This window comes from Calidris pugnax, unplaced genomic scaffold (genome assembly GCF_001431845.1).
Source record: "Calidris pugnax isolate Ruff unplaced genomic scaffold, ASM143184v1 scaffold138, whole genome shotgun sequence".
Lineage (NCBI taxonomy): Eukaryota > Metazoa > Chordata > Aves > Charadriiformes > Scolopacidae > Calidris > Calidris pugnax.
The window spans coordinates 1,352,438-1,375,304 of record NW_015090858.1 but is presented as its reverse complement, the minus strand read 5'-3'; the positions used below and the strand labels follow the sequence as shown (position 1 = coordinate 1,375,304).

Here is a 22,867-nt window from a genome sequence, read left to right as displayed (position 1 = left end):
AAAATTACAGAAGCTGTACAACTGAGCATAGAGCTGAGAGATGCACCTAAAGCTTCAGAAATGTAGCATTCCGAGAACCAGGTGTGGGCTGGGAATCATCATTCATGACAGTTGTGATTTTAAATAAATCCTTCCTTTTTCTGGCATAAAAATTGCTAAGCAGTGGTAAGGAAGTGGGAGGGCTCTGATTCACAAAAATGATGGCTTACTTTCTGTAATTTTCTTCTTGTCATTTGGAACAACGAGGTACACAATAACATCTGACACTTCTGTGGAGCTCTCCAAGTGAGATTCTTGAATCATTTTGCAGAGACGAAAGCGCCAGCTCAGCCAGAAAGGGCTTCTCCCCGTCCAGAGGAGAGGGCACAGCACCCTGAGCCCCACGCACCGCGGCTGGGCTCCAGGCAGGGCTGCCACACAAAAGCAGGGTGGTGCTGGATAAAAAGCTCTCGCTCCTGTTCTTTGGCTGAGCTTCAATCATGCAAGAAAAGGGGCTCTAGAACTGGGTACGTTTTAGGAATTTGCCTTGTTTGGAAATCACAGTGCAGAACTGACTGAGTCTGTCCACAGCCCTTTGCTACTGCTGCTGGGAGCTCTGCTGGCTGCCCACAAAAACCCAACTCCCATTTGCCACCAGTGCTTTACCTTGGGCTTTTATAGTCTATTATTTGCCTCCTTTGTGTCCTCCTGCATTCCTAAACAAACAAAGGCACACAGAAGCCTGTTCATGAGACCCTCCAACAGGTTGCAAGTAAAGAGGAGCTGAAAAATGCCTGTGCCTTTGAAAATGTAATGGTTTGCATATAGTTTTCCCTTTTTCATACAAAAGGGTTAAGATATTAAACCTATTTTTCCAACATGCAAATTTTCTTACATTATTTGGAACACTGAAAATGCAGAGCAGCTGCTCCACTTGCACTAGCATGAGTTAGCCAGAATTACTCACAAATGTTCAACCACTTAGTTGTTATGAACAGCAGGAAAAGAGATACATCACAAATATAAAATTCATTTTCAGATAACTAATCATTACAAAGAATGACCATGACTCAGCTTATTGCTCTGAATACTGCCTCTATGGGAGGTTATTTTGTTAGAAAAGAAATAAGCTGCTGCAGCACAATAACATTTCTCCCAGTAGTCTTATGAAACATGAAGTCCAAGGCTGTAGAAAATGAGTCTGGTCCTCTAAATCAGTGTCAGCCTCACAGGACCATATATCTAAATGCCTGGGCAATGCGCTGCCAGCTGAGCCAAGGTAAAACTCCATTCCCCACTCTTTTCCCACTGTGTATCTCAACTTCTTGATGCCATAATGCTAATTTCTACCCTCCTCCATCTCAAGGTTAACTGCCGAGTACCAGGAACTGGCTGTCCCTCCCAGGTCTGCTGGGTCACAACTATCACAGCTTCAGGAGAGACTCAAGGAGGACACACTGGGGTGCTGCATAACGAATAAAAAAGCACGGAGGCTCAGCACTGCTTACAGACAGGTTGTTCAGCTGCAGCAGTGGATGCTGACAACCAGCTCGGCGTTTTCCACCTGGGAGATGTTCCCAGAACACAAGAGGCATATCCTGGTCAGCCGAGAGCCCAGCTGCAGCCCAGGGACGTGTGACACCCCATACAGCACGTTGCACTGAGGGTGCCCAAACCCACCCATAAGCCCAACAGTCCTGGGGTCAGCTGGCAGAGCAGGGTTTGGGGGGTACAACCATAACCCCACACCTGCTGCTGAACACGGGCTGCACATCAGACAGCAGCAACCGAGTGGTGGGAAGGTTTCTGAACAAGTCTGTTCTAGTTCCCGAGCTGATGAACAGGAATAACTAAATAAACATAACAAAACAAAACTATACACAGGCTTACTGCATCTTCCACCTATCACACTGGAAAAGGTGTGGGGTTTTTTTAAACAAGCAAAAAACTAGCCCAAACCCCTTAGCCAGAAAATTTCAGTTAAAGCAGAAGTTTCAATGTGGAAGAGGAAACAAAGAATGTTCTTTTTTTTCTGAAGTCTGCCTACAAAAGGCTCTAACAGAAACAATTCTGGCAGTTTAAAATACTGATGTTTAAAAGATAACCTCCGAATGGTCTTCCCTACTGCCAAATGAAATATCTGGGAAGAAAGCCCTATTCTGCTCTCATATGCTTCTCTGATACTACAGAAGTCAAGCTATTTACTCCCCCAGTAAACCTCTAAAGACTATTAAATTTCATGGACTTTTTAGCTTTCAAAGATGCATCTCTATTTTTTTTTCTAAGAAGCAGTGAGTCAAAGAAATACTGGAATCCCTTCCAAGCGCCAAAAGAAATAAAAAAGGGAATTTACACCGCAAATAGCATACAAGACCCAGGTAAAATAGCTACAAAGTAGTGAATCCCAGTGCTTTGCTGCAAAGCTTTCCTAACAGGAATGCTTGTGATCACATCAGTAACACACAAACCAATGGACCAAAATGCTTATGCCCCAGGGGCCTGGGAAGCATCGCTCTTTCCAGGCTGTGCCTGGCCTCTGGCTGTGCTGCTGGAGAGGAGATAAAGCCAGCAGGACCTTTGGTCTGGCCACCTTCTCACAGCATGTGGCTCCAGATGTGCACGAGAAATCTCTACCTCACATCCAAGTGCCCAGGATCTGCCGGGTGCTCAGGAACAAATCCCGACAGGCTACTGACTCTCTGCACTGCCTAAGCGGCTCCGTTTAAGTAAGTATTAAACACACAGGCTTGACAGCTCAAGAGAAATCCAGTAGCCCACCAGCCTGTCCATTTACAACATCTTCTTATGATATTATCATATTCAGTAAGTGATTAAGTAAGGGTATCTAAAATTCAGTCTTCAAAAAACAAACCCCATTCAGTTGCAAATAAGACAGCTGCATTGTTTGGACTCTCCACTAACTGCAAACAGTCTCTAAAAATCTGCAACACTCATACATATTTGAGTGTACACTCTCCTTTTTATTAGTCCTTTAGTCATCTTGACAGGTGTTTGCCAGATATCGTGCCTGCAATAGTCATATTTAATTAAGAATGACAAGGAGGGAAAGATGGAAAAACTAGAGGTCTTTCGACTCCCTTCTTTTTAAATACAAGAATATACATAGGTGCTTTTTCCTCCTATGGGCTTATTTGCATTTTACTTCCTACTTGCTTTGCCAGTAGAGCTGAGCCTTGACCTCCACTGCAGCTACACCACCAGTCCTCTGCCAACTGTTAACTGTGCTGTCTCCCAATGCTCCCACCACTGGCACAAGCAGCCACAAGAACGACACCAGCAAATTCATTTTCATTCCACAGCAGGATCCAAATGCCACCCTAAAAGGGTGAAAGGTGTCTGAGTCAACCCATTAAATTTCTCTTATCTCCTGACACCTCTTTAATTTCTCATTTTAAAAGATGTCCCTAATTATGTCTTTTGGGATTTGAACGGAAACTTTCCTTACAACAAAATCAAATCACATTTCTTTTGACAATCCAAGCATATACAGTAGCAAATCTTGTTAATGGCCTTTGGCCATCAAAACACAGAACCTTTAGAGTATGCAGCTGTTGATTATCGTATGAGGCAGAAAAAAAGCTGGTGGGCAGCTCACACAAACATTATTTAGAAAGTAAATAGAGCTAAAGTATTTAACAACTACGAAGACACCTTTTTTGGATGACCTGTGAGCACACGCAGAGTATAGCGTTTGCCTATAGAAGTGACACATCTGAGTCAGAATAAATATGCACCAAACCCCACAGGAGCAGGCCAGGAGGAGCTGTGGAGGCTGGTGACATTTACAAGAGGGTGAATAAAAGGTACAAGTGGAAAATGAGCAAATTTACAGCAGCAACCAGAGCTGTGACACATCTACTGGGGTGGGCAATGTTCTGAGGACCCTTCAGCTGCTACGTGTCCTGACCATTTCTGATACAGCTACCATGTGGATCTCCAACTAGGGGAGAAAGAACAGGCAGGAGACTTTAGTAACAGTGAGCCCTAAAAGTTAGAAAAAGAGCAGCTTGGGCTTTAGAAGGCAGCTAGCTGGGAGAACAGATGGTATCTGGCCATCCACCCGTTCCCAGGCAGGTCTCAAGTATTCCATTAACACTGAATTTGAAAGCAACTTTGCTTGAATGTGTTTCTTCCTTTGTTCTTTGCCCTGGAAGGCCAGCTGTAAAATCATTATAATTTTTATTTATTTATTTTCTGGAAGAAAAAGGAAGTAAAGACCCAACAAGAATTCTACATGGAAGAGTGCCCAAGTTTTAGACTGAGAATATATCAGATGAAATTTTGAGCAGAGTTAAAACAGTCATAAAAGCGTAGCAATAAAACCTATGCTTTAAAGTAGAAATACTCACAATGTACAACGTATCGTGATTTAGAGGATTTTAATCTACAAGGTGCCTCTAAACAAATGTAACAACACAGCGCATGAAGTGAAAACAGTTTACTTGATTCAAACAGCCTTACCTGTTCCTGTTCCAGTCGGATCACCTCCTTGGATCTGCGGAATTTCAATAAAATCAATAGGTTGCATATCTATATGTGTGTGAAAGACATTAAATGCAAGCCATAAAACCCAATTCTGCTCAATTTGCTTCCTTCTATGTTGTGTCATGTTGACAAGTTAGCAATAAGGAAACCATTACTACTTATTTGGAGCTTCTTTTATCAGCTCCTGTCATCTCCTACATCACTTACCCAGGAGCAGAATGACAGTTTTATGAAAATAATAGGTCTCTTGTGGGTAAATAGGGAAAATAAACAGTCTCAAATGGGTTAACTGGATCATCCTTTCCGTTATGTGCTGGGTCATAACCTGCTTTTTAACTGATGATGTATTGCTTTTGGAAATGAAAAGTCTTTCCATTTTGCTACTGATCCTCCACCTGATGGGAAGGCAAGAAATGAGGGAATATGGAATATTTTCTGTATCTGGGTCTGTATTTCCCAGTAACCCCCTCACTATCTGCAGCAGGAAAAATCCCCACATGAAACCAACCTTTCAGCAATGTAATTAATCACTATATTTATATATATGCAGGATCTACAGAAATAATATTCTGTATTTTAATGCCGGTAATGGGAGCGTGCCATGACTAGCTTCACAGTAACAGCACACAAGCACAATTTTAATTGTGAGTTTGACTATGAACTGGGATATACAGTGCTGTCAAAAGAAAAACAACTTTTTTTAGGATGACAGGATGGAATGTAACATTCAGTGACGTCCCCTGAAAGAGATGCACTGCCTTCAAGGTCAGGCTGTTAATTCTGAAAGGAAATGAAACAACAGCTACAATATCCTATGCTGCCTGGACTGTACCCATGTAAATAAAGATCTTTGACCACCAAAGTCAACTTTCCAGTGGAGGAGGGGCTCTAAGTCCTTCCCAAGGGAAGCCTGGGCTCCCAGCCCTGGGCACGCTCAGGGAAGGGTGAGCTGACAGCAACGACCACCAGCTGAATCAGAAATTCAGCTGCAAAAGCACTGACAAATGCAGCGATGCTCCAGGTGACAGTGTTAGGCAGAAACAGTAGTTAGTAAGACTAGTAAGTACAAATTACTAAGTTAGGACAATCCTAGCTCTGATGTATATTTAATATGCATCTACTACAAGCTGCCATGCGTGGAAGAAACTAAAATGGAATTAAGCTAAATAACTATTTTGAGGACATCACATATCGTGCATTACACAGGATTTGTTCAATACTCACCACAAAATTACGAATGGATCTGTGAAAAATTGTTCCATCATAATAGTTCTTCTTGCACAACTTGATAAAGTTTTCACATGTTCGGGGTGTCTGGAAGACAAATGGAAGTTTTAATTAGGCAATACCTTCAGACAATCAAATTGGTCCCTATGCTGTTTAGAAGAATCACTTTTCATTTCTGCCTTACAAAGAAACAATCCTGCAGGACTCTCGAAGAGGAATGAGTCTGTCTACAGAAAAAAGATATAATATATGCTTGTTTAGAGTATACTGCAGAGACACATTCTGTGTTAAATAAATTAAACCCAGACCTTCCAATTAGCACAAAGAAGTGTTGAACAGTAGCTCAGACAACCTGGCCTCCCACAAGACATAAGGATGGTGAAAGCAGGTAAGCTCAGAGGCTTTCAAGTAACTTAGTTCCATCAGCGTGTCCTAATCCTGTTCCAAAGGGGACTTCCAGCACTGGAAAAGGTTCATTTCCTGCAGTAAGAAAGAACCTGACTTCTCTGCTCCACTGTTTCAAAGTGAGCACGTTGAAGCCAACTGGGAGAGAAGCGTTTGGTCCTCTTCACCACTTGGAACTAAGAATGGGACTGGCCCCACAGGTCACCAGGCCACAGATGTTTTTTTACAGTGCAAATGAAAGGTGTCCTCTGCCAACAGTGCAAATTATTTGAATTTATGAGCCCTGGCATTCAAACAGTACCTTCTGAAAAACTTTACTGTCTCCCTAACTATCTTCCAGGGTAATTGCACAGATTCTTATCCCTGTAATACTAAAACACCTTCACACGTGCAAATACAAGTGCAAAACAGCCTGGTTTCCCTACTTGGACATATTTTCCAGCCCCACTCTGGACTATGTACATAAATATATGCTGGTTTTACAAAAGAATAAACCTAATTAATCCGAGTTGTCCCAGGCCTTGAGAACACCCATATTGTGGTCCGTCCCTGCCCGCTGAGCCCCCGCACTCGACTCGAAGCCGGTTCCAGAAAAAGATCCCAATTCCCTTCCGTTGCCACGACGTCACTCGTGCTCCAAGAGCCACAGTGACAGTGGCCGAGCCACGCAACCTGAACAGCCTGGAGAGTGAAAAAACAAGGCAAGCCCAACTGCAGTCATCTAGGCATGAAATAATCTCTGCCTTTTTAAAAGAAGATCCACACAAGTATTCATCCAGAACCATACAGAACTACAATTTTCTGTATTTTCTCATCTGAAACAATCATGCTCCTCTTTATCGATACTGAAACGTCTCTTAATTATCCAAACAAAGTCTACCTGCAATTATAAATTCTTTATAATGGTTCCTCCTTAATTGCTCTACACAGATATAGATGACAGCTATCAGCTGGGACAGAACTGGAAAAATAAACAAATTCTAATGCAATCTCACACCAGCTGTTATCTCACATTTCCTATACAATTCATTACTGGGTTAAAATGGTAATGGTACCGTAATGGTTTTATGGTAGAATGTCACTAGGACATGTATTTTGGTAGCATCCTGAGGGCAACTCCTAAGTAAATATATTCCATAAAAATTGTTTCAAGCAATAGGAGCTTCTCCTACAGTTTCAATGTTTATAGCAAATTTGAAAATTTTTCTTTGACTTGGTCATATATGCTTGGAAATAATCTTTGTACATAACCTTTCCAGTAAAATTCAACCCCTGAAGCATTGTTCCTGCAGCATACGCTTCCTCCATAAGACAATATCGTAGCAGCCTTGATGCTAACGCAGTGCTATTAGTTATCACTCATCAAAAATGTCACTAAGGAGGAAACAAGTTGAAAAAAATTCTTTATGAATCAGAAAGGGAATCAGCAGCTTTTAGCCTAAGGCACTTTATCTCACGAGAACCAAGCACTCTTTGGAGAGTGAGACATAGTTAATAAGTTCTCTGGGGGGAATACAGCAACCTGTAATTAATTTTTTAAGAAAAATGAAATCAGGCGAAAGACTGAGTCCCCCAGGAATACATACCAAACCGCTCGCAATCCACGCAGCACTGATAACCCAGTACAGATTTCCCATTTATTTTCAAAACATCATTTGTAAAATATACATCAAAAAAACTGGTTCTAGTAATGTATTTTTTATGTAGGACCTACGCCGACCCTTCTCTCTAAATGGATTTCTAGTTATTATATCTTTTCCCAGAAAAAAGCTTTTCAAATGCAACTGCAGCAATACTTAGTACATATGCAATAACCATTTCACTGCAAGGTTTTCTTTAAATAATTGCCACCAAATTGGTTCCCATGGCCACCTCCTGCATCACACTGACACATCTGGCAGGTAAGCAGTTCCTTAGCAACGTTGCCATTACCTTTTACGGTGCTTTTTAGCAGACACAAATAAAAAGGTTTGCATTCAATCAGTAATAAACCCCAGTTTCAGTCAGGCAGTTGATCTAGAATATCTAGCTCAGATTATCTGATTTATTCAAAGCAGTTAATGTTCCTGCCAAATCTCACGCTGCCAAGCACACGTCAGGGATGTTTTTCAGCAGCGTCCTGTCCAATGCAGGAGAACAGCCTTGGGGTTTGTGGGGAAGGTGTAGGTCCTGAGTAACGCAGCTAAATTCTGCACTGACCACACAAACACAGCCAGTCTTTGAAGTCTTTGTCCCAGCTACAAAGGCTGATGAGAAATACATATAAACAAACCCGACTTTGTTATTTGAGTGTAAGATCTTGTGGAAGGTGTAGGACTGGCAGCTGTGGAATGCGGAACTGTCTGCTGCTTCAGAAACACCCTCCACAGCACTCGCCTGACGCTGCTTCGGAGAGAGGAAGGGATTTCAAGGCACCTGGAAACGCAGAAGGGCAGGAGGCTCCTCACTCCCTCCAGGCTCCCCCCGTGTCCCTGGCTGCTCCTGTCTCAGACGGACCTCACCAGCAGCAGCTGACTTTGCCACCTTTGTTCCTTTTACCTTAAGCAGGAAAGGATTTACATTTTTTTAATCTGCTATGACTTAGACATATATGCAAGAAAGTCAGGGAAAAATGCCACCTTAATTTGGTAATCTGTTGATCTGAAAGCCACCGACAGAAAAAAAAGATTGTTTTAAATCCACTGCGGTATCTTCTGAGAAGAATGCAGGGATAGTCTTAAGAAGTCGAATTTAAAAATTGCAGAAAGCCTTTCTCCCCAAAGAGTGTGGTAGGACAGCCCTGAGAAATCCACCTTTTCTGCAGTCAAATTGGGACCACAAAAGTGAACGCAGTGTCTCCTGCGTACGACATCCTTCAACTTAAAGACAATTCTCTCTGTGAATGACAAACAGTAAGAAAAAAACCAACCCTTACTTACAGCAAAATGAGCCTGCTGCTCCAAGCAGGCTCCCCATTTATTTTGAAGATGCTAGATAACTTGTCTTCCAACTGTTGAAAATTCACACCCAAGACAAGTGGTGAAATTTTAATGAAGGGTTTGAGAGAGGAATGTAGAAGAATAGCTATCCCAGGAGATGGCACAAATGCTTTGCTTGGTGCTCAGACATGTATGTTTAATGGGGAAACAGTCCAATGGTTTTTTAATTATGTTTAAGTCTCCATTTAGGTAACACACTACATGGAAATACCAGCACGCTACTAGTTACTGGGCCTGGACAAATTTCAGGACTGAAAAGAGATTGCTCCTATGAGCATGGAAACACAGCAGTGACCAGAGGGTGATTGTGAAATCATGGATACTGGGAAAACACTAAAGAAAGGAATATAAAATTAAAAAAAACCAAACAAAGCAGAACAGAAAAACAATCCCCGAGTCCTTAAGACAAAGTTCTAGAAGAAATGCAGATTTTATCTTGTTCCCCCTTTTAAGTATTAACTGAGCCAATTTTAGTTGCCTTTTAGCCATCAAGGGTGGCTCCAAACCAGCCAAAAATTAATCTCTCTTGCTGCATCCCGAGACCTGAGGGGAAAGACCAACCCAGCCGGGTGAGTATCTGCTTCCTCAGCTCTTCTTTGTCACCGGTCAAAATTGGTCACCACCTTTGCAAAGGGGACTGTAACTCAGAATTGGTGCTGGGCAGCTGAAGAGCCTCCAGCAGCTGGGTAAGAACCTGGGGCTCCTGTTGCCAAGGTGCGGGAGATGGGAAGGAGCTCGGAGCTCCGGAGGCGTTGCCATGACTGCAAGGAAGAGCTAATCATTCCCAAATGCCCCATCCCTCGAGGATCTGCACGAACCCTGAAGAGGAATTTCACACTAAGCATTCAGAAGCTGTCATTCACACATCTGTATAATTTCCTTGTCCTAATTCCACTTCCCTTTTATTTCTTTTTGTCTCTCTAAATTGGATGAACTGTAATAGTTGCACTAAGCTACAGAGCGTTGATACATGCTCATTCACCCTATGTTTCAGAGCACAAATAATCTGGAATAATGAAAAGCTTGTTCCTCACAAATTAAAATTGCATTCTACAGCCTTCATCTTATCACACAAATGCCAGAATCCCGCCACTAAGAGGCATGAACTAGTGATGGAAATTCCTAAAGCTTCAAACGAAGCCTGCATTTTTTTTAACATAGATCTCCTTTAAAATGCAAGGTGGATTTTGTTCCATTTACATACTACTATTTTTTTTTTTAACATAGAGCATTTTCACTCTTGTAATTGTTCATTCTAGCAACTCTTATGAAGTGTGAGCCCCCAGAGAGATGACTGGTAAGGTTTAAGCTCAGTTCTCCCCACCCCTCTCCATCTACAATCCCCGTAGACCATCCATCCCACAGGGAAGAACAAGTTGCCTGTTTCCCTGCCCCAAAGCCTCGAAGTTTGCTTAGAACAAAGAGCAGGATTATTGCATTCTCATCACACAGAAGCCCGCTGTAATTTAACTTGCTATTTAGCCAAGACTCCAGCAGATTGGTAAATTTCACTTTTCAAAGGCATTTCTTCCACAGAACTGACATTAACGACTCTACCAAAAACTTTTTCAAAGTCTGAGCAAGATGCTCAGCTTAGACAAGATGCCAATAAAAAAATGACACACTCCAGCTTTGTTTTTCACTTTTTTGCAAATACAGGGACAATCAATCAGTTTAGCTGAGCACAGCTCAAGCTGAACAAGGCATCGAACTCACTCATCTGATCTGTCAGTGTTAACTCCCAGCTCCCCAGCGGCAGAGCCACCATCCCTGGCCACACTCATTACTTCTCCTCTAACTTTTATTTATTGCAGCTGTAGAACAGAAAACAATCCTCTCCCCCTGAGATGTGTGGGTCACAGGAGTTTTCTGTAAGCCTTTCTGTGCCAGAGAGCGAAGCTCTGGAAGCTGCCAGCCCCCCAAGGTCACCCTGCTGTCACCAGAGGATCCTGGGGACAGAGGAAGGTGTCGGAGGAGGATGAGGAGCAGCAGCTGTAACTCCAAACACCCGCTCGTCCTCGGGACCCCGAAGTGGCAGAGGCAGCTGGGACGGGACGCCTGCACCGCCAAATGTCACAGAAGAAGCCACACAATCCAACAGCAACCACCTCCCTCCCCAGATCCAGTTGCAGCTCTTCCTACAGTGACCTACTTTGCTGAAAAAAAATACAAAATAAGCCATTTACAACCATGCCAAGAGCACTGTACTTCATCCTACAGCCATGTTACTGAGCGAGCAGGACACTGGCAAATCATCAGCCAGACGGTGCCACAACAACGCTTACAGAAAGTGAGCAGAATGTTTAAATGACGTTTAAATCAGAAAGAAAATGAGAGACTGGGGAAGACTGGGGAACCTCGTCATGCCAGGAGGTCAAAGGACTTTTTCAGCAACTTCCTGCTTTCCCACTGGAAACGGCTAAGAAGGTTAAGGGCTTCTGATCTTCAGAACAGTCCCTCACACAAAAGGAGAGATGATTTCAAAGACCAGGGGCTGGATTACACATTTATAGATCACAGGCATATTTAACAGGTCAGAGGGCCTCAAAAGATTAAAACACCAGTGTCTGTAGAATAATGGCTTCTTCAGATAGTTATGCCAAGACATCATCATTAAGCAGAGTTTGCCAGGTCCTAAAACCTCAAAAAGTATTTGTGGAGAGCTGGATGGAGCTTTGAAATCCACCTCACATTCTTCTCTGTTATGCCAACTTGCCCTTAAACCTTGAAGTACTAAACCTGAGAGAGAGAGGCAAATTGTCAATCTCTGCCGTGGCGGTTACGGATTAGCATTCAATTACCGCTACCGGCACCAGTTCAACCACCAGATCGTTACCCCACAGCGACCACTGTGTGAGGAGAACTCCCAAGGGAGGGGAGGGAGACGGCAGAGACACACACCAACCCCTCCTCCATCCTTCTGACAGGCTCCTCTGGGGTGTTATGCTTTTACATACGTATAATTCCATGGCACAACGAAAATAAAAAAGTACAAGCACTGAACAAGGAAGCCTCAAAGCAACCTAAAGGCAAAAGCAGGAATTTTTATTGCCTTTCCCAGGTGTGGAAACGAGGAGTCTGTTACTCTGCCTGCTCTAGTGCAGGGCTGCTGATGCCAGCCGAGGTGATTGTGTCGATGCACTCCAGCAATTAGGCATCTATGATACCTGTTACTGCCTGGGAATTCAAAATTATGCCCGTATTTATTGCTCATTGTGAAATAAGAAATGGGTTGCCACTGGTTTAAAAACCCCTGGTAACCAAATGACACTGCTGTATCGTGCAGCAAGGCCACAGCAAAGGCACAGGAGTCAGGGGTTCCTGGCTCCGAGTTCCCCACTCCATCCATCACACCACAAGCTTTTCTACTTCCACATCAACTCAGTTTGACTTGGTGCAGAGGGCAAAGCCTCCACCCTGCCCCGAGAGGCTGCTCCACCACCCACAAGGTGTAATGGCACCACTGCAGCCACTAACACAGCAGAACACACATGATCCCAACAGTTTTTCCCACCGGCATCCTGATTAAAGCAACTGAAAGAACTGTAAGAGACTAGAAAAATCACAGTAAATAAAATACATGAAATCCAGTGACATTCATTGCCTTTCATCAGTTATTTTTTCATAATTTGTTTGGCGATGCACAAGACTAGAGCTGAAAGAATAGCACTTGTTGGATGTTGTTAAATCTTCTGTACTCGCCAGAATTACTTCTGCCAAATAGAATTTTTGTAAATTTGTTTCCAATTAGTATATACAACAAATGCTGCTTATGCCCAGCTGAACTTGGCTTCCTGGAAAATGTCCCTAACAAATGGCCATCTGATTAGTCCCCATCAGGGGGAACATACTGTATCCGAGTGAGAATACTGGGAGAAAAACAAACGGGACCAGAGAGCAACAGGCACCGGCACGACGCGGAGAGAGGACAGTGGTGTGTGTGCCTCTGCTCATTTCAGGCACAAATTGAAAAGGGTGGAAAAAAAATCCGGCTTATCTTCTGAAGTCTTTTTACTGCCTCTTCTCAGGTGGATGATTTACACCACGCATCATCTTTCTGGAACCTGAGCGAGGTTTTGTGCGCCCTCAACAAAGGGCCTCCAAACACGGGAGCTGTCTGGGCTCCAGCCCTGCTTCACGCTCCCTCTCCCAATCCTGTCACAGAGTGAGCGATGGCTTCAATCATGCTGCAGCGCTCATTTCCTCCCCCGGATCAATACAAAACATGTCTTGATTAGGTTTTTGGTGCTGAGAAGAATCTCATCACTATCAATCTCATTGACTGGCACCTGGAAGTACTAGTATATGTAGATTAATTTTCAAACAAAAGTTTCCACGCATACATATGGACCAAACTCCAAACAATCCACACTGCCAGACAGCTCACAAAAACCAGGGAAAGAAAGAAGAACTGTGGAGGGAGAGGGAGAGGAGTAAGACCCCAAGGGGGTACTGAAGACAAAGAGATACAGGTTAGAATTCAGACGAAGCACAGGATGCCGAGAGCACAACTGCAAGAATGTGTTGCTTAAATACAGCCCATAGGCATGAAAACAACTGAAGGCTGAGTAGACATACGCTAAGATGGCAAGTATGTCACTTGCTGTTCTCTATTTCAGCACAAAGACCTCACCCCAAAATGTATACTGAAATTTAACCCATAAGACTATTTTAGCACGTAATTTGAATGTTGCAAGTCCTACCTCCGGACACAGGTATTCATTTGCCATATTTATACAGCAACTTCATCCTCAGGCTTCCTAAAGCATTTCACAATTCTGTATTTGCAGTGCTGTGCAAATACAGCCTCTGCTAGGGTGGCTTCCACAATAACCAGGGCACAGGATATCGCTCAGCAAGTCAAAAAAGGAGCCTGTGGTCAGGCCAAGACAACAACCAGGCAGGCAGTGCTCAGTCTGTAGAAAGAGAAGCCAAACGCTGCTGTAACGTGGCTTATAAACCACATACCTGCTCCTGCAGCTGCACAGCTTGGGACGGTAGATGTATGAATTCCCCAAATCACACATACTTTGGCTGAATTCAAACAGCAATGACAACCTAATACCGGGGTGAATGAGAGCCCCAGTAGCACAGACTGTGTGTAGAACCCCGGGGTCCCAAACTGCTCCTGACCTCAGTCTGTATCAAAGCAGTGTTTTGGGCTGAAAATTGTTTCGCCATTTCTTACTGAAAAGCTGGAGTACTACCAGTGCCAGCCACATTAAAAAATCACCAAGGCTAAAAGTCAGGCACCAAAAAGCCTGTGCAACATGAATTTGGGTGAGCGTTACGATACAGTCCAGTTCCCCCCACTGCATTCAGGGGCTGTACCCAATTTCTATGCTTTTGCAGGAAAACCAAACCCTGCACATAATCCATGTCGCTGCACAGATCCAAACAGTTCCCAGAACTGGTGCAGCTTGTGTACTGAATAAGCCAGGAGAGCTGATAAAATACTCAGCATACGATTAATTAAGACTATTACCACACATACTCACAACAGGCTGAACCGAATGTGTGTAAGAAAGGCTTGATTTGGGCATTTCCCCATTTTCTATGTCTCGCTTTGCAACCTCAATAGCGCGTTGTAGCTGACCTGTGCCTGTGTCTGTGACCTGTACAGCTGCTACATGTTTGTCCCATGTTTGCTCTCATCTGCACCTTCTGTGCCCAACCTCAGTGGGATTCAGGAAACCCAAGTCAGAAGCACAAACCCCTTATACAGTAAAGGGAGAAAAACAAGCACCTCCCAGAAGAACAGATTTAATAGACCCAGGATGATGACCTAAAGTGGACCTTGTGGAAACCTCCTTAAAGTGGTTTTCCTACTTCTTCTAAATATATAGCTATATATATCTTTTCCCCCTCTGCAGCACCAAAGGTCTGCTTAATGCCCCCAGATTTAACGGCCACAAAGAAATGACAGAAACAGATGGCCATAGGCCGGTGCTCGAGCCGGTACAGCAGTGAGTGCTCCCAACCTGAGCAGGGATCCCTCTGGAGCAAAGGAAACACGGTGGATACCACACAGGAAGTTTACAATGGGCAATTGAGAGGGGGGTGTCAGGACTGGGGGACACTGGGGACACAGGTGGCCACAAGCCCCTCGCTGGTAAGAATAGCTGCAGGCAGCCTGCAGGAGCCAGGAGCCGCTTCGAGAACATATGGCAAAACAAATGATTCAATGCAATCTGCTCATGCTGCTGCTTCCCCAAATATTGCTGTACTAACACCCTCTGCTTTTTGCCTCATTACATAGTGTTACTATTTAAGAGCAAGGAAAACACCTGTAGGGATGACTGGGACCTACAGAATTGTGAGCATATACGCTGCTGTGGAGGTTCCCAGACTGTTCCCATACATCAGCCCAAGATGTTTAACACACATCGCGCTCCTTTTGCTCGCGAGAGAAAGGAAGAGGAGGAAAGCTGGCAGCCTTGTCCTCTTTGCTCCTTTTTCCTTCTCTCAGGCTAAAAAGGATATATTCTCCCAGTGCATCTCTGGGTTTCACCCCAGCCCCTAGCTAGCACCACCATCCTTAAATTCTGTGAGGGTCACAACAAGCAGAATTTTTACCATTTAAACCCCTATTCACATCCTTCAACTTCCTAAAGCGTTTACCTTCAGGCCTATAATCTCCTGAAATAAAAACCTCAGTAAACAATGGAAGGACTGGGCTTTTCACATAAAAAACTCTTTTCCTTTTATAGATGCGGTTGTACAAACAAATGAGCACACTAGTGAGCAGTGACGCCGGAGACACCAGTGTCGCCACAACTCATCCATCTATCCTAAGTCTGCCATGTTTATTATTTTAAGTGCCACAGATTTCCCCCAGAATCAGGCTGTATTGACTACAAAAAACCCTGTAGTCTGTTCTTTTCTAAAATGAACGTCTACCTTTTAACGGCAAAGGAAAGATGTTTGAAGACTCAAGCTGTAAAAACTAAGACAGTGGGAAGTAAAAACCATATTCTAAGGTTTTCTTTTAGGTTTGTTCTGCAAAGTGCAGGATTTAGAAGCAAATCTGACCATTTCTGGGGATCTTAACTACACATACTTGGGCTGACAGACCGCTCTCTGCTTCACTGGGGTTCTTTTCCCAGTTCTGTAGTGACCTGCTGTGTAACCTCAGGCTGCTGTCTGTGCTCTTCCTTCTTTTTTCTCTCTATCTTCCCTGTCACTGTTTGGGTCGCTATAATCCTGACCCTTTGAAGTTCTAAACTTCACCTTGACACATGGTAAGCCATCCACTAAAACGTATGGGACTAACTCACAGAGAACATTTGTACATATAGTAGTATAATAGACGTACATTTTACAAGGGGAGTATGGGACTAACTCACAGAGAACATTTGTATAGTAGTAGTATAATATATGTACATTTTACAAGGGGGTTTTGTGTATGTTTCAAAACACATCAAACCAACTGCAAACTAGTTATTTATCTGGATCTACTATGAGTACACAGTATTCCCTTTTTTGGACATTTCCATTGCCAGCTCCTATTCTGTGTGTTATCAAGAGAGACTCATCCCGTGGGAGATTTTGTGTATGTTTCAAAACACATCAAACCAACTGCAAACTAGTTATTTATCTGGATCTACTATGAGTACACAGTATTCCCTTTTTTGGACATTTCCATTGCCAGCTCCTATTCTGTGTGTTATCAAGACAGACTCACACAGTACCATATCGCAGTGCAGCTCCAGGTTGAGGTCTCCTTTATTAGTGTGAAGTCGCACATAGCCCTTCTTCTTCACGTATTTGTATCTCACAACATCTTCTTCTATAGCAGCTGTATTGAAGCAAAAGACAATAATCAGCTCTCTGGAAGCTTGCTCATTGGTCTTTAGAAATCATCAGAAACCAAACTGCTGGATTCTACTCTCTGACCTCTTCTCCCGGGGCCCTGGCTCTTCAGGGACCGTGCTCTGCAATTCATCTACGATAACCTCCCATTAATCTCTGTGCAACACTTTCCATTATAGGAAACCACTAACTCCTCAAGAGCCAACAATATCATCTGTATTTTTAAGTCACAGAAGCATTCAAGATTATAAACTATAATTTTCAAGTAACGTCTACCAATCACAAACGTTACTCTGAAACCGAATCGCTTCTTGTCGAAGGCGTAAGCCAAGCAGGTAGTCATCAGTCAACCACAAACTGCTGACATACGGGGACCTACCCAGCTCTGAAAACAAATGAGGCAAAGTTACTGGAAACATTACTGGAAAGTCAAACCAAAGGACCAGTCTCGGATATTTTCAACACTCGAAGATTCACCTGCAAATCACCGGAAAGTCAAACCAAAGGACCAGTCTCGGATGTTTCCACTTCCCATTTTGTCAAAATCTCTAGTCAGTCAGATATTTTCAACACTCGAAGATTCCCCTGCAAATCACTGTAATCTATGAGGAAAGACCAACTTGGCAAAGCAGTGTGAGCAGTGTGTGCAAGCTTTGCCTACGTGTGTGCCACACTTCTGAATGCCAGTGCCAAAAGCCAGACCATTCTATTCAACTGGGAATACTAATCACTCAAATATTTAACCAATATCCAAATTAAATGAATTCTACGCATTTGTGCTTAGCCTGGAGAATGAAAGGAAAATTTTATTGTATTAAAATGCATTTTTGTGTAACCTTGAAAAGCAGTTATCACAACAAAATTTTCTGTCATTCTAACCAATACCAGGATAGGCCAAAAAAGTGGTAAAGATTTTGTATGCTCCTTGAGGAGAGATCATACTTTCTTCCTAACTTACGTAAGTGGATATCCCATTTTGTGGTTTCTGGGCACAGAAAATACCTCATTAATTTCAGTTCAACGTAAGTAACTGCCATTCAAAGCCAAAGCTAATTTGTAATTGCTCCATTATTTTCAGAATGAGCTCACTGGGAAGTATGGCTGTATCTGCTCAGGGAATACATTCCCCAGGCATCAGGACTGACCAATTATCAATGTGTTCCCTCAGTCCCCATAGATGTGCGGGTGCTATGGAGCATGCCCTAAAGCCAGAAAGTGCATAAACAGCTTGTAGGAAGGCAGTTCTGGTACCTGCTTCGTGGGTAGTTTCAGGCACCATTGCCGTGGAGGTGAAGGAAGCGCTTACTGCTCCAGTGGAGTAGTGAGCCTGTTCACAGAGGGAAAAAGAGAAAAAGACATTAGATCTTAGAATTTATCTACTAAAGATACTATATAAGCAATACAGACACACAAATGCCATCCTTCTGAAGGCAGACTTTGTGCTCTAGCTCCTACAGAAAGAAACAAACGCAGGACACAGGGGTAATTCTCCATCTGTTGCCCATGACATCAGCCCTGATGAGGCTCCAGTTCAGGAGCCCAAGTCAAAGGAGCTCATTGCTTCCACTACAGTTTAATACATTGGTATGCAAAGGTTCTGTTAGCAGAGTTTATTTGTATGTCCACAGGTGGGGATATGAAGGGAGTACTGTTGGCAAGACACCTGTTACATTCTCCAACGCTGCTGAGTAAGTGGAAGGAAAATCCAGGGAAGCGCAGAGACAGTGTGGAGGAGATCAAACCACCCTCTGCCTCCCACACAGCCCTGCTCCGGGCAGAGGCACTGACCCACGCTTCCCAGTGTCTATTCTCAGCTCTGCAGTTCTCCTGCAGAAAGGAAATGTGAACGTCACACCTGGATTTTGTAGCTAATTACAAAGATCTAATAAACCCGGAGATAAATGCAGAGATGGGGAGCACAGGTCAGGGCAGTGCTCTGTCCGTAAGGTCACACTCCATCCCATGGAAGTTTATATTATGCCCATCCACAGCTGGAGCTGACACTCTTCAACAGCTGCACAGCTCATCCTTGTCTCTCACCTCTTTTTTTCCTCCCTACATCTTTTGTTTTTCTCATAACAGTATGATGCCCCGAAAAAGGGGCAAACGTGATCCTACCCCTTGGTCACACGCACTCCCCAACCTGCCATTAGGTCTCCTCACTAATGCCATGTGCTGCACTGCTGTGTGTTTTCATGTGAGTGTAATCAAAGCACAAAGACACATACACCCCAGAACTGTTAAAGGAAAGAAGAATACTCTGTCTTGCCCATTTCAAACAGCCTTTGATGTAGGATATCTAGATGCAGATGAACTGTTTCTCTTGACAACCATGAACACATGGTAACGTGCACCTGGAAGGAACATCTTTTAAAATATTCCACTAAAAATCCTGCATTCCAGTGGAAATAAATGGAGAAGCAGCTGTGGATCATTTCTATATTTGCCCACAACAGAAATGATTCACTTGCACTGCCCTTAAGGTGTATTCTCTCTGCCAGTAACTGCAGGAAGCAATGATAAACAAATTCAAAGCAAGAGATTACAACCTGGGAAAAAAGGTTCTGCCAACATACACATCATAACCACATCATAAAGATTCCATCTTCTGCTGTGCTGCAATTCTAAAATGTTTAGGTTCATTTACGATGATTTAAAAAGAGAAACTCACTGACACATGCAATGTATTTCTAAGGAATCCCAGTATGATTCTCATATTCTCATCTATGACAAATTCCCGTGTAACACAAAACATAAGGATTAGTGTCTGTTTATACTGCAATATGGGCCTCTGAGTTGAAAACCATCCATTACCATTCTTGAAGAAGTCAATCAGTGCCAAACTACAAATTAAATCAACTTACTGCATTCAGCTTATCCACCTTCTTCTTTTCAGGAGCCTTCATAGTAGCTGCTAGAATATCATCACCTTTGAACTCCTTATAAAGCTCCAGTAAAGTCTCTCGGGTCTCCGTATTTGTATTTTTCAAATAGTATGATGGATCTAATTTTGCTTTTTCTTCATCTAGATAAGAAAAGTTAAATCATTCAGAGTTAAAAGCAAAATTCTATTTGTTCTCCTTCAGTCTGTTACACATCTAGTTACACAAAAATCTTCCAAATATTTTTTCAAATAAAAAGGTCTATTAACTATATTTATTCCTACAGAAACAGTAACAAATAGCAATGCATTACACTAATGACAGTGTAACTTGAAATATAGCGCAATAAATGTCAGAATGATGACGCATAACAAAAGAAAAAAAACAACTTCAAATCAACTACAGCAACAATTTCTTTAAAACCACTAGGAATTATCTAATTTCACGCAAGTCTTGTAAAATTTTTACAGAACAATCCAGACAAGATACAGTTGGGTACAATATAAACGTCTGTCCTTTGTCTCCTCACTGAATGGCCAGGCCTGTGACGCAAAAATCCCAACATCAGATCTCCAGTGTGATACCAGGGGAGGAGGCTGGCACTGCAGAATTTGATTTTTTTTTTATTTTGATATTTATTTTTATTTTTACAAGTTTCACTTGTTATCTGTCTTGGTATGCCTACTATTTGCTGGATATTAAATATTCCATCTCTGAGATAATGCCCACTTATTTTTAGCAAGTAAATAGAATGAGAGATGCTTGCTTGCAGAACTAGTAGCTTAAAAAACCCCAACGATATAAGCATAATAAGACCCAGAAAAACACACCATGCTTTGAATCAGCAATTAGACCTCATTAGAAACAGTTCTAAAGAAAACCACAAGGGCAAAGGAAAGAATTTTTTCCCTCAGCAATTCAGTATTAGCAGGTATTGCTAAGCATTTAGCTATCAAAAAATCTCTAAAGGATTAAGAAGCAAATTTCTTAGTTTTGATATCTAGAAAGAAAAAAATAACTTATTAAAATAAATTTGGGATTATTTTAGAAAAATCTCTATCAGTCTATAACTTGGAATATGTCCATTGTTACCCAGAGCACAGGATGGACAATACAATGCTGATGCCCATGAAAAGCCCAGCAGATGGGTACGAGGAGACAGAGGGTTCCCTGTCCCGCTTCTGGTTAATGGACCTTTCGGCAAATTCTTGTTCCTCCGCTTCTCCCTTGTCTCTCATCTGCTACTCTTAAAGGATATGGGAAGCTTTCCGTGTCTGCACAGCACTCAACAGAGACATTTAACAATTTCTCAAAGAATCATGTCTTTGTTCCAAATTCGTTAACACCTTTTGATGTGAAAGCGACAGTTTCAACAAGATATTCATGTTTCCAGGAAGCTTTCAAAGCTACCGCCAGCCACTGAGGGATGTCCACCAGAAAACAGCGTCAATTCCAAAACATCACCTTTAGGTTGGGCACATTTAGGTTGCTGTTTTCTCAGCTTGCCTTCAATTCATCCTTACCTGGATCAATCACTTTTATGTTGTTCTTAACATGAAAGAAGTTTGAGACATTGAACTTGTCCAGGTTTGTTGGATCCTGAAAACAATAATGAAAAAAACCCAAACATCAGAGAGCTTGGTAGGCACCCATTCCATGCAACAGACTGGTTTGAAGGGTAACCACCACCATAATAAACAAATAGGGAGAGAGTGAATAACTTCTGTACCCTCCAAACACAGAAAGATGACACAAATATAATGTCATCAACCCCAACCGACATTGGCAACGAGCCTGTTCACAATAGGCCCCACAGGGATCTGGAATTTAGTCCCACACCTAATATTACACATATTCTGCCAACAGAAGTTACCAACAGAACTGAGCTGAGTCTGCCCTATCCTGGTGAGAAGGGAGAATGAGGAGCTGTGATCCCCCGACTCTCTCCTTCCCCCTGTGGTTTGGGGTAAGCTCACTCCATGCGAAGCCGCACGAGGCATCTCCTCCCGCTCGCACCAGCTCTGGGAACCTCTGCAGTGCATTCCAAATACAAACAAACCTCAGAGCACGTCGTTGAGTCAGAGCTGCTTTGATTGGTTTTTCTTTCTAACAGTGAAATCTGTGCTTACAGAATTACGTTTACAAGTAAAAAATAACAAAAAAGCAACAAAAAGTGGTATTATGAAAACTATTGAGTGACCACTCAAGGAGAACAGCAAAAACACACAGTCCATTAACTGTGAGTCTTTATACTATCTCTAGGCGACTTTCTGCATAACTTTGACCTTTTGTTAGAGAGAGCGAGACAAGGAATGCCTGCTGGTGATCTAGGTTACATTATACTGTTATTAAACAGTCCTTATTCCTCTTCTTACAATGACTTCAAGGTTTTCTCCTCAAGCTCCTCTGCAGCACAGAAAGGTCAAAACATCAGCCCAGGACACACAGTCACTTCTGGAAATCCTGTCTTACTGAAAACAATTCAAATCTAAAATACCAAAACATCAGAATAAGACGCAATATTTTTGAGTTCAGGATAAAAATAATGCAACATATTATGTAAAGAACTGTGACACTGACATGAGCAGTATAACCCCAAAGAAATTTAACAAAGCTTCTCAGACCACCACTGCTGGTAAGAAGTTCTGACAATTCCATCTCTGCTAAAAGTAATGATTAATACAAGCAGAGCTGGTAGCTCCATCACTTACTAAATGATCTAATCATGCCTTTCATTCATGCCTGAAATGGTGTGTCTCCACCACAGAGTGCATTTTCAGTTTTACTGAAATGAAGCTGTGTGATTCTGCACCCTAATGGTGACCTCCTGGCTTTCTGCTGTTCCCTCTATCATGTCCTGCCCCACTACATCCCTCCAACAGACCTTCATCAAGACATGGACTGCCAGAAAAAAAAAGCCCAAAGCCCTGAGCTGTGTGTCAGCACACAGCAACCAGGAGGGAAGATGAAGCACGAAGAGTAAATTGGCCTACTTTTGTTTGCCTTAGCATGCTTAAAAATACATATTCCAATTACCATGGGCAGCAGTCTCAGGGCCTTTCTTATTAAGGTTACAAA

At 42.7% G+C, this 22,867-nt stretch overlaps 1 protein-coding gene across 1 annotated transcript in view; it reads right to left on the bottom strand.

The window, feature by feature from the left end:
• Positions 1 to 22,867, bottom strand: part of PPIL2 (peptidylprolyl isomerase like 2) — a 60,917-nt gene that overhangs the window by 18,294 nt on the left and 19,756 nt on the right. Inside the window, exons 8-13 of the mRNA XM_014943975.1 lie at positions 21,313 to 21,388; positions 19,772 to 19,932; positions 18,159 to 18,234; positions 16,787 to 16,893; positions 5,710 to 5,799; positions 4,462 to 4,495 (exon numbers count right to left, since the gene is read on the bottom strand). Of these exons, the coding sequence (XP_014799461.1) occupies positions 4,462 to 4,495; positions 5,710 to 5,799; positions 16,787 to 16,893; positions 18,159 to 18,234; positions 19,772 to 19,932; positions 21,313 to 21,388 (544 nt within the window). The remainder of the gene's footprint in view (positions 1 to 4,461; positions 4,496 to 5,709; positions 5,800 to 16,786; positions 16,894 to 18,158; positions 18,235 to 19,771; positions 19,933 to 21,312; positions 21,389 to 22,867) is intronic.